Source organism: Paroedura picta, chromosome 9 (assembly GCF_049243985.1).
Source record: "Paroedura picta isolate Pp20150507F chromosome 9, Ppicta_v3.0, whole genome shotgun sequence".
Taxonomy (NCBI): domain Eukaryota; kingdom Metazoa; phylum Chordata; class Lepidosauria; order Squamata; family Gekkonidae; genus Paroedura; species Paroedura picta.
Window position 1 is genome coordinate 15174590 of NC_135377.1, and position 12946 is coordinate 15187535.

The 12946-nt window shown below is 41.3% G+C and overlaps 1 protein-coding gene across 8 annotated transcripts in view; it reads left to right on the forward strand.

Annotated features, from left to right (window-relative positions):
- CSMD3 (CUB and Sushi multiple domains 3) overlaps positions 1-12946 on the forward strand; it is a 675220-nt gene that overhangs the window by 401662 nt on the left and 260612 nt on the right. For all 8 annotated transcript variants that reach the window (XM_077351631.1, XM_077351632.1, XM_077351635.1 and 5 more), the window contains 3 exons: positions 1956-2138; positions 4812-5138; positions 9254-9448. In XM_077351631.1, the coding sequence (XP_077207746.1) occupies positions 1956-2138; positions 4812-5138; positions 9254-9448 (705 nt within the window). The remainder of the gene's footprint in view (positions 1-1955; positions 2139-4811; positions 5139-9253; positions 9449-12946) is intronic.

The window sequence follows — 12946 nt, forward strand, 5'->3', positions numbered from 1 at the left end:
ATGGATATTATATCAGTCAAACGAGAGAGATGGATTCCTAATAAATCAGAGAGTGATTGTTATAATGTGTAGCTGATATGCATAAAAATAATCATGCAGTAGTGTTAGATGTGATTACCACAACTGGATAAATTTTACTAGGGTTGTCAACCTCCTGGTGTGGCCTGAAGTTGTCCCAGTATTTCAATTAATCTCCAGACTACAGAGATCAGTTCTCTTGGGATAAAAGGACATTTCAGAGGGCAAACTCTATCATATGCCAGAGATTGTAGGAGAAACCCCTTTCCAGATTCTCCACTCCAGTAGAACTATCCCCTTTGTTAAGAACCGAAATTCTATCTATCTATCTATCTATCTATCTATCTATCTATCTATCTATCTATCTATCTATCTATCTATCTATCTATCTATCTATCTATCTATCTATCTATCTATCTATCTATCTATCTATCTATCTATCTACCTACCTACCTACCTACCTACCTACCTACCTACCTACCTACCTACCTACCTACCTATTACAAACTGGTGAAACTAACACAAAATAGAAATGCTTCCAGATTAGACTCTTTACGTTGGATGGTTGTTGAGATAATGGGATTTGCAGCAAAATGTAAGAAATATAACTCTTAATTTCACAGGGTTTTTATGGTTGTACCGGTGGATGTACCTAATTTTATTGCTGTTATTGCTGCACATTTTACCTAATGTGTATACTTTTTTTTTAATTATGTGCATATTTTAATAGTATTGATTTTTTAAAAAGAGGAAGAAGCTTGTAGTGGAAAATGTAGATTTTATACAACATAGTGGTTTCTTGTTAAGAGGTAAACTGTATATATTTACATGAAATTGTGAAGCGCCCATTACACTGAAAGGAGCACAGCCCTGAAATAAATAATACTGAAGCAGGCCATGAACAATGCACTATGATTCCCCCCCCCCAAAAAAAAACAATTGTATTCCAGATTTTGTTGAGTAATTGGCCAGAGTCTTTTCATTCTCCTTTTCAAAGTGTTCTTTTCTTGGAAGAAAAAGACTTCTCACGCTGGCTGCGGTCCAGGACAACATGAGAAGTCTTGACCACTGTATGATAAAATCATCATCAGTTAATTGAATTTTGCTTGTGTAGTGGTGGTTTAAGTTGCCTTTACTTTGCAACTGACTTACAGTGGCCCTGTAGGATTTTCAGGGCAAGAGATGAACAGAGGTAGTTTGCCATTGTGTGCCAGTGTAGTGACCCTGGGCTTCCTTGGAGGTCTACAATCCAGTTGCTAGCCATGGCCAACACTGCTCAGCGTCCAAAATCAGATAAGATTAGGCTAGCCTGAGCCAACCAGGTCAGGAATTTTCTTGTGTAAAGAATCTGTATGGGTCATCTAGACTCCAGACAATACTCTGATACTGTCCTGTCCAAATGACTTTATTTTGATAATAATTGTTTTAGACTGATTCAAGACAAAATGCTAGGGATTCCAGCTTCCAGGTAAGATCCCCCATAACTGCATCTCATCTCCATACTGCAGAGATGAGTTCTTCTGAAGAAAATTGATGCTTTGGAGGGTGGACCATGGCATACCCCACTGAGGTCTTTGAACACCTAAGGCTCCATCCAGGAGCTTCCCAACCTACATCTGGGAACCCTACCCCTCCATCCCCTGCCAGTAGCCAGGAGGAACATGGCAACCCAACAATATACTTTTCAGGAAGTAATAAATTTTTGCCCTATGACTAAATAGCTATGAAGGTATGGCTCTGATTTTCAAAATGAGCTTGTAATAACCTGACTTTCCAGAAATCTGAAAATACGCTTTCTTGCATAAAGTCTAGAAAAGTCAGAAGTTTGTGTTCTCTTTGTCTCCTCCCTCTCCCACCACTTTCATATTGGGAAAAATGGCTACTGACTGTTTAATTTGTTTATCTGACAATAAAATATGCCCCTGTTATTTCCACAGAGATTGAAAAAGAAAGCTGTGGGGATCCCGGAACTCCATTATACGGCATAAGAGAAGGGGATGGATTTTCCAATCGTGACGTGCTGAGGTTTGAGTGTCAATTTGGATTTGAACTGATCGGAGAAAAGTCTATTGTTTGTCAAGAGAACAACCAGTGGTCTGCAAACATACCAATTTGCATTTGTGAGTACTTAATAATTTACCAAGATATATTTTCAAGGAATACATTGATGACAAAATGGCAGATGACTATACCCTAGGGTAGTGGTCCCCAACCACCGGGCTGCGGCTCCCTCTCCCCGCCCCCCCCGCAATAAAAAACTTCCCAGGCCGCAAGCTTGCGGCCCGGCAAGCTTCTTACTGTGGGAGGGGGGGAGAGGGAAGCAGAGCTGTGCACGCGCATCGTGCATGCACGGCCAAAATCGCGCATGTGCGGCACTTTCGTGCATGAGCGCATGCACAAAAGTGATGCACATGCACAATTTCGGCCGCACACGGCGCATGAACGCATGCGCGGCCGGGAAATCGCCCTCCCTGCTGCCGCCGGTCCCCAGCCTGAAAAAGGTTGGGGACTACTGCCCTAGGGAATGTTTTCCTAATATAGCCAACAAATGACGGTCTGAATTCAAACCTTAGTTCTGAGTAAAATAAATGTTCTCTGTCTTTGTGCCGGAATTGATCATGCTAGCTACAATACTTTCCTTTGACACAGAAATCTTTTCACTGATTCAAGTATCTGACCTCTGGCCAAAAAAAAAATGCCCCTAGTAAGCCTTGGATGTGAAGGAGGAGAGTGCGAAAGTTGGCTTGAAACTCAACATCAAGAAAACAAAGATCATGGCATCCGGCCCTCTCAATTCCTGGCAAATAGAAGGGGAAGAAATGGAGATAGTGACAGATTTTATTTTCCTGGGCTCCAAGATCACTGCAGATGGGGACTGCAGCAAAGAAATTAAAAGACGCTTGCTCCTGGGGAGGAAAGCTATGGCAAATCTAGACAGCATCCTAAAAAGCAGAGACATCACCCTGCCAACAAAAGTGCGTTTAGTCAAGGCTATGGTCTTCCCAGTTGCAATGTATGGCTGCGAAAGTTGGACCATAAGGAAGGCCGAGCGTCAAAGAATTGAGGCTTTTGAACTCTGGTGCTGGAGAAGACTCTTGCGAGTCCCTTGGACTGCAAGGCGAACAAACCGGTCAGTCCTAGAGGAGATCAGCCCTGACTGCTCTTTAGAAGGCCTGATCCTGAAGATGAAACTCAAATACTTTGGCCACCTCATGAGAAGGAAGGACTCCCTGGAGAAGAGCCTAATGCTGGGAGCGATCGAGGGCAAAAGAAGAAGGGGACGACAGAGAATGAGGTGGCTGGATGGAGTCACTGAAGCAGTAGGTGCAAACTTAAATGGACTCCGGGGAATGGTAGAGGACAGGAAGGCCTGGAGGATCATTGTCCATGGGGTCGCTATGGGTCGGACACGACTTCGCACATAACAACAACAAAGCCTTGGATGAATGAGATTAATCACCTGGACCCATCCTATCACTATTACTAGTGCAGAAGCTGGATCATTCATATAATATTGACATGTTATGATTTTGTATAATGCAGTAGATTTTATATTTATATTTTATCTCACATTTACACTGTTTTATAGATGCTGTTAAAAGCCAATTATATTTCATGAAGTTAGTAGTGGCTGAATTGTAATCAAGGTTGTTTAAATTATTTACGGATCTTTTCTCTCCCCCTCCCAATGCATTATGCATGAATATTTTAGTACATTCATAATCATAGAGATATATATTTTGATTGTCTAACGTTATTATCACACAGTGTGAAATTTAGCAATTATGTAATATATTGTCTATGATATTGTAATGAATGTATCATCCAGTGCTTCTACAAAAAAACATTGTTAGAGGAACACACTGTGAGAGCAATAGGGCACAGTGCCTCAATTAAATGGTTATGAGTTGCATTAATGTTAGTGAAATAGTATTATTAAATAGAAAATATTGTATGGCTAACAGGGAGAGGAGGACCCTTTGTGGCGTGTGCAGTTCTACAGTTTATTTGAGAACTACAGATTATCAAAACATCATTGACCTTCTGACTCTTAATCTCCGTTGTGGAATTGTTCATCCAAACTGTTCCCTAAAGAGGGAAATAAGGATTACCAAATGAGTAAGGGCCGTTGGCCAAGGATAAATCCTGAGGCCTACTGTGATTTCAGCGCTCCAGAATGTCTTTATTCTTCCCAACGGTCTGCTGTTAGCAGATATCCTCACCAATAGGAAAGAGTGTAAGGACGACAGAAGCAGATGAGATAGATAACCCATTTGAAATAATGTGCACTAGTTTTGCGGCTAAGCACATAGCTACAGTCGTCCTTCCACAGAAGTAGCTGTGTGTGTGCCCTCAAGTGGTCCTGCAGTGGGGACATAACATGGGAGAAGAGGGATATCACATCCATCAATCTTTATAGTTAGCACAGCTATCCAAAGTAGCACAATCCTGGTGTCCCTGCTCTGTTGACTTCATCAAGAGAGGTACTGTTCCCCACTCCCAGGTATCCAAAAGGTCTCTGCAGTATCAGTCAGTTCTTGGGAGGATAGAACTGAGTTAGAGTCCCTCGGACTGAGCAAAGCTGATTTCCACCCCCTTCCTGCTTCTCTTGGAAGCCAAAAGAGGCTTTTGCTGAACTTGTGGTTTTCTGGATCAGTGTCATTAGTTCTTGAGTTGAAATATCTAGAGCATTTGATAGAAATCTAAAAACAAGATTTTTATTGGGTAGTGTGTGTCTTGGAAGGCCAACTTAAAATAATTTATGATTTTTTTTTCAATTTCTTTCCTGATAGTTCCTTGCCTTTCTAATTTCACGGCACCAATGGGGACTGTTCTTTCTCCGGATTACCCAGAAGGATACGGGAACAATTTGAATTGCATCTGGACAATCATTTCGGACCCAGGAAGTCGCATCCACCTCTCCTTTAATGACTTTGACTTGGAGTCCCAGTTTGACTTCCTTGCAATTAAAGATGGTGACTCTCCAGATTCTCCAATACTCGGCACATTCACTGGAGCCGAAGTGCCCTCCCACCTGACCAGTAACAGTCATATATTACGTCTGGAATTTCAGGCTGACCACTCAATGTCAGGACGTGGATTTAACATCACATACAATAGTGAGTAGCTTCAAACATCACAATCTAAAATCCAGATGTAAGCCATTATTTACAGTACTATGAAAGTTGTGTATTTCAAAAAGATTCTGGAAGCCTTTTTTCATGGGTGTCACTCATTGGATGCCAGTCAATTCCAGAGATATACAGAAAGAAGTGGCTAAAGCAACATGCTTTCACTTGTTCTAGTGATGTGCTCCTGTCAAGATTTTGTATGACTACTTTATTTAGATTCGTCGAAACACAAAGTTAGAATGGGCCATACAGGCCATCTAGTCCAACCCCCCTGCTCAATGCAGGATCAGCCTAAGGCATCCCTGATAATTTTCAGTCCAGCTGCTGCTTAGAGACAGCTAATGAGGGGGAGCTCACCACCTCCTTAGGCAGCCTATTCCACTGCTGAACTACTTTGTGACCCCCCCCCCTTATATCTAGCCAGTTCCATTCTACATGTAGTTTAAACCCATTACTGAGGGTCCTATCCTCGGCTGCCAACAGGAACCGCCCCTTGCTCTCTTCCATGTGACAACCTTTCAAATACTTAAAGATAGCAATCATGTTTCCCATTTGTACAGAGCTATTTTCCAACTTCATAATGCTTAAAGAATATTAATATTATAGAATGACCATATGGAAGCCACATTAATTATCCCACTAGCACTCTTCACCATATGTTTATGCAGTAGCTCAATAAATGGATGGTCTCCCCCCCTCCCACCGCCCCAGGTCATTTTAGATTACTCATTACATACCTGTTGTTTTGACTGTTTGCAAGACTCACAGGAAAAAATCCAAGAAATTTGCATAGCTGTTGTATGGACTATATTTTATGCATCAGAACGTAAAGCCCATTTGCAGGACCATTTAAAGCTAAGTTTCTAAAACAGGTTTATCTATCTCCAAGTGGTGGCCGGAGACTTTCTTGGATTATAACTGATCTCCAGGAAACAGAGATCATTTTCCCTGGAAAAAATGGCCACTTTAGAAGGTGGACTCAATGGCATTACACCCCATTGAAGTCCGTCCTCTCCTCAAGGCCCATCCTCTTGAGGCTCCACCACCAACATATCTAGATCCAGCTCTCCAGATGTCCATGGACTGTAATTGTAGTTCTGGTACAATTGTAGTCCATGGACATTTTACTTAGTCCACGGACATCTGGAAAGCTACAGTTTGGCCAACCCTGATCTAGGCATTTCTAACCCAGAGCTGGAAATTGTATTCCACGATGATGCCACTAAAAAAACCCTTCCATGCTCCTATGGCTTGGTAAAGGTTTTGGTGTAGATGACTGCAATGGGGCCGACATTGTTCCATTGGGGATAGTTCAGGCTTTGGAGAACTCTGGAGCCAATGCTAACGATACAGGGGGAAGACTGGGAAAGTCCTATAATACAATGAATTTGAAGCCTCCCCCCACATTGATTGACACATCAGATCAACATACATACCCATTATAAATAAAGATGTAACCATTTATGGAAACTGTAGCTGGACCATCTGTTTCTCAACATAATTAATTATCCAAAGCCAAAATGTAACTATTTCATTATTTAGTGGTCTTAATAAGGATGAACAACTTATGAGGCACATGTTGTCAATTGCCAATTCTGCAGTTTTCTGCTTATAGTTACTATTAATTCTTTTCCTGATATTGTGCACAATTATGCAACCAAGAATATTTATATCCCACTTCACATCCTCAGATTCAAGAACAGACAGCCAACACAGCAGAAATGGCTTCAGGGGCATAAATACATCATAAGGGTCCAGCAACAATATACAAACAATACGTAGTTAACAATGTACAGTTGAAAATGCTGTCACATTCTGTCAAAACAGTTTGCCATCTACCCAATGCCCTCCAGAATAAAATCATCCAAGATGTGCACACTCTGGGCAGAAACAGATCTTAATTAGCAAAAGGGAGCTTCAGGGAGAATCTGCCTTACAGGCACTGTCTGCTTGTACCTGTCTCTGCCTGCTACTAATGTTCATATTTCTTTTGTCTGCTTTTACTTTTATCCCTACCTGTAGTGCCCAATAGCCTAAAATTTCATTTAAAAAATATAACCATGGAATAGATATTTTAGCATCAGTTCCTAACTCTCATCTGTAAGATCTGCACAGGATCTTCTAGCTGTGTTAGAAAGCTGGTTTTGCTTTTCCATAGTCCACAACATCGGGGCGAGCTTAGAGAATACATGAAGCATACCATGATGACAATTAACTTGGAATTTTGTAGTGTTTCCTTGCAGTGTGGTTAAAGCAAAGCATACATTTGCAGCAAAATCAGTATTCCTTCATTATTTTTGTTTGTTTCAAATGGGTAGCTATGTTGGTTTGCAGTGAAAGAGCAAGGTTTGTGTCCAGTAACACCTTAAACCCCAACAAGATTTCCAGGGTAATAATCTTACCTTCCTCACATTAAAAAAAAGTTTTGACTCTTGAAAGCTTGCACCATGGAAATAATGTTGGTCCTTAAAGTCCTACTGGGTGTAAATCATGTTTGTATTTTCCTTCTGGGAAAAATCAATCAATCAGTCAATTAGACCATTTCCGCATGGAGGCGTAAAATGCATGCTGCCTCCTACTTGCAAACGTACGATAGGATACCATGCATTTGTATGCTTCCTGACGGGAAACCCCTCCTGCATTATCCCGCCGCTTCATCATGGCTTTTCCCTTCCTGACAAGGCGGTGAAGAAGCCTAAAGCATGGACAACCTGCACTTCTTCTACAATCAGGACTGTGTGAAATGTCAAAATCCCACTACAAATTGTAGCAGTTCGGGCTGCCACGGACATCCAGCAACATTGGCAGATGTGCGGAATGTGCATTTTTTTTTTTTGGTAACACACGTGTTTCCAGTCTTACAGAAATTGCTAAATTTGTGGGGCTTCTTCCTGCCTCGGCCCGTCAACCAAACTGACGAGCCAATCAAAGGGAGAATTGCACTCATGGCTCCAAAATGCCCCTTTCCTTTTAAATTTTATTTTTAAAAAAATCCAAAAACATAAGTGGCAACAAATAAGAGTTAATTCATTGCTTCCCTGCTTCACACGGAACAGTATTTTGTTGTAAGTCCCCCCCCAAAAAATGGCTTTTTACACAAGGCTAAACCAAGTGGGAGGTATTCATTGGAGATGGAAAAAAGCCCGCTGAGGGGAGAGGCTCCATAGCCCAAAAGCCATTTTGTCTCTTTACAATGGAGGTGGCAGGAAGTTCCCCGGGCTACTGAGATGGCGGCAAGCAGAGCAGGAAGGCATGGCGTTATGGTACTCACTTTGAAAGTTGAAAGTTTAAAGCCTTCTGTCAAATGAAAAGTGTGTTTGTTGCTTTATATGGTTTGTAGGGGGGGGGAGGCATTCCCATCTCCCAGAAGTTTGGGGGCAGGAGCAGAGGAGAGACTTTCTTCCTAATGCTATTATGAGAACACACATGTCTTTTGCTGATGTGTTGCAGGTTCTTCTTAGGAGTCAAGTGCTTTTTAAAGGGGGAATCCACTTTTTACCATTCCCCCTGAAGCGCTATAAAAAGGTGAATGTTGTGGGAGTGATGCTGGAGTGTTGCGTTTGGTGCACGGCGTCGTGCATAATGTCAAAAATGTAGCGTTTACAAAGTGTTACAATTCAGCTACATTTAAGTTGTGTGGAATGGGCCTCAATATTACATTTTGGATGCAGCAATATTATTAGGGATGCTAACTTCCTGGTGAGCCTTGGCATTGTGCCAGAACTACAGTTGCTGTCTAGGAGAAAATGCAGCTTTGTATGTTGGACCTTGTGGTCCCCTCCCCCAACTCCATGTGCCCCAGACTGTGTACCAAAATCTCCAGGAATTTCCCAGCCTAGAATTTGCTACTCTACATATGGGCAAGTTAAAAAAAAAAGCCTTCCTATTTTTATTTGCCTTCTCCAATGTCTCTCTACATTTTACAGACACGAAGGTTTGTCTGTTTGATGTTTTCCAGCAAATGTGTAAAGAGTCTCTGTTAATCTGGGAATGGAGGTGGGGGGTGGGGAGCTTCTAGTAAAGCACATTGATTCTCAACAGAATAGAGTTCCAAATTTCACCTGGCAATCATTTATCACCTGTTCCTTCTTTCTGTTTCAAAGCCTTTGGACATAATGAGTGTCCTGATCCTGGTATACCAATCAATGCACGACGCTTCGGTGACAACTTTCAGCTGGGAAGTTCCATCTCTGTCATTTGTGAAGAAGGTTTTATTAAAACTCAAGGGACTGAAACGATCACTTGTGTATTGATGGATGGGAAGGTTATGTGGAGTGGACCAATCCCTAAGTGTGGAGGTAAGATGGGTATCTTGATTTAATTAAAGGGTTTTTTGTCATATCTATAAAGGTATTCCCTGTGCAAGCACCGGGGCATGTCTGACCCGGCTCTCTAGGGTTTTCATGGCAGACTCAATACGGGGTGGTTTGCCAGTGATTACCGTTTACCCCCCAGCAAGCTGGGTACTCATTTTACCGACCTCAGAAGGGTGAGTCAACCTTGAGCTGGCTGCTCATGGGCAGAGCTTTCAGACTGCATGTCTGCTGCCTTACCACTCTGTGCCACAAGATGCTCTCTCTCTCTCTCTCTCTCTCTCTCTCTCTTTATCTATCTATCTATCTATCTATCTATCTATCTATCTATCTATCTATCTATCTATCTATCTATCTATCTATCTATCTATCTATCTATCTATCTATCTATCTATCTATCTATCTATCATATGAAGTATTGTTGATATACAGGCTATACAATATCATTACAGCTTTTAAATAGCAATCAGTCTGGAAAGATGAAAGCATGGCCAGTTTACTTCCATGTGATGGTTCTTTGTGGTCATCACATTGTAGTTTCCTTAGAGATGTGTGCTTTGCTGAAATTAATTGCACATGACTATGGTAAATTATTTCTCAGAACAAAAAAGATACATAAATCGCAAAATAAATTAATGCAATTCCATAGGGCTTGATGGTGAAAATGAAAATCGATATGTTTGGAAAATATATTCATTTTAATTTATTTATTTTTGCCTAACGTAATAGTACATTTCAGCCCCATTTTCCACAACCTGTGCCTCAATATGTATATGCATTTTTCTGCCTATTTAATCTTCCCCCCTCTCATAACTTAATGATATCATCTTGAGATCTGGCATTGCATTTGTGTTCCCCTTGTCTGATTATTATACAAATAGAAAGATTTTACACAGAAAAGCAATCTAAAGGTTGCATACACATTCTTTAACAAAGTGTTCTGCTTGTGATCTTTGTACTTGTTTTGGAAATGCAAAATCAGGTTTTCCTCAAGACATTAATTAGTTGTTCATGTTTAATCTGCTATTTAATGCGTTATCAGGATTAAACTCTGGCTGAAAGCAGCATTTGATTCTGCTAATAAGACTATCAAGTATAATGTTAAAAGTGGAGATCCATGATACTCATGGGAGGGAAACCCTTCTCCCATAACTTCTGCCACTGCTGGGCCAGCTCCCCTCCTCCGATGGCAACCATTCCATGGCTTCTCCCTTCCTTGCCTCTACTGCTGCCTGGCTTCCTCATTGCCAGCTTGGTGGGGGTGGGACTGCTGCACCTCCCCCACTCTCTGGTGGGGCTTGGTGGGGGCATCAAAAGAAGAAGAGAAGAGCTGTCTGTTTGTACCTGACTTTTTACTACCTGAAGCAGCTTATAATTGCCTATCATTCCTTTCCTCACAACAGACACCATGTGAGGTTATTGGGGCTTAGAGAGTTTTTAGAGAATTGTGACTGGCCCAAGGTCACCCAGGTGGCTGTCTGTGGAGGAAGAGTGGGACATCAAAATCAGTTCTCCATGTTAGAGGCTGCCATTCTTAACCATTACACCAAGCTGGCTCTCCCACACCAAATAGGCTCTCCCAAGGACTTCCATTGGTTTCCAGTTCAGTGGTCAGTTGAGCACACTTGCTGGATCAGTGGGGGTAGTGAGAACTCCCAACTCCTACATATGGATGCCAGACTTCACTATTAGGTGAATATATTAGTAGAACCAAATTCTTAACAGTACAGTTAATGTAATAATTGGTTGTAGATTTAATTCATTTAAGAAATATTATTGTTTATTTTTCATTTACATCAGAAAGGTCGTGGAAACTGATTGTAATTGGACGATATCTGAATTGTTAAAATTTCTCACTGAGCCATTGGAAATCCTCCAGTTAATATTTCTTAGATTTTTTTTAAACCCAGCACAATCCTAAACAGAGTTATACCATTATAATTTGCTTGAAGTCAGTGCTCTTATATGTTTAGGATTGCATTGTTGGGCTGTCATTTAACGACATGCAAATAAATGCATCTGTATAATTAGGTGGATTTGCCCTGAAATGTAGTAGAATATGGTACTTTTGTTTCTTAGGAAATTGATACTTAAGTAAAGGCATCCTCCTTCCCATAAGGGTGTTCTTGAGCAGAACCATAATAGCAATGCCTTTTACCTCTCTGCGCCAACTGAAGAATCTTTAAAATCCTTTTACTATGGCAATTTCTTTTTGCAGCCTTGTCCTTGCTTTGGGGAAGTACTTGCTTTCTTTTAACAGCTTGAAGATGATGCAAGCATGCTTCAATTTGCTGTATTTTACATCAGTAATTCCACAGTCAGAAAAAATCTATTGACAAGGATTCTAACCGCTTATGTGGAACATCTACATAAGGGGCAAGAATCCTTGGCCCCTGCCCACCCACCCCTCTTGGACACACCACTCAGACTCCCTTCCCCCATGCCCCACTATCTTTCCCTCCTTACCTTTGGGCCTCTTAAGACTGGTAAGCACAACAGATGAACAATGAGGCCCAGCCCTGAGGCCTGCTCATCTCTCAGGTGCTGCCACTGAGTGTCTTCCAAGGCCAAACCTGCTCTCCCAAGGGTGGGTCTTGCCTTAGAAGACTGGCAGCCATGGCACCTGAGCAACGAGCCCCAGCACTGAGGCCCACACGTTGATCTGGTTTCACAGCCATTGCCAAGTGTCTTCTGAGGTCACTCCTGCTTTCCAGAGGGTGGGAGCAGCCTCGGAAGACTGACACCAGGATCAGAGCAGTGAGCATGCCTCAGGGCTGGGCTTTGTTGCTCTAGTGCCACTGTTGCCGATGTGGGCTATCTACTGACATGCTCCCTAAGGCCAGACAACAGACGTCACATCCATTATCATTTCAGTTAGGGGGACTGCACCAATAGATGTTCCACATGAACAAAAGAAAGAAACAAAATGTCTCCTTTGTGAGACTCACTTGGCCAACCATTCAATGCATATGAAATACTAGCCAAGCTGATAAAGGAGGAATTTCCTAGGACTGATTCAAGACAAGATGTCCTTATCTAAGAACCAATTTATAAAAAATGCCATCAGTGTGTTGAACTTTACACAAAGTGAGTTGCTGTGCTGAATTCAAAAACCCCTGTTATCTGAGAAAAATATGTAAACACTTGGAAAGAGATTTTGCCATTTCAGAAACCCATCTGATTCTTCCCGAGAACAAATTTTTGAGTGGCTGATGCTCTCATATAGCAATCCTCTCTCTCTCTCTCTCTCTCTCTCTATATATATATATATATATATATATATATATATATATGTGTGTGTGTGTGTGTGTGTGTGTGTGTGTGTATGTGTATGTGTATGTGTATATGTGTGTATGTATGTATATATATATATATATATATATATATATATATATATATATATATATATATATATATATATATATATATATATATATATATATATATATATGTATGACTTAATAATGAGCCTCTTGTGGCGCA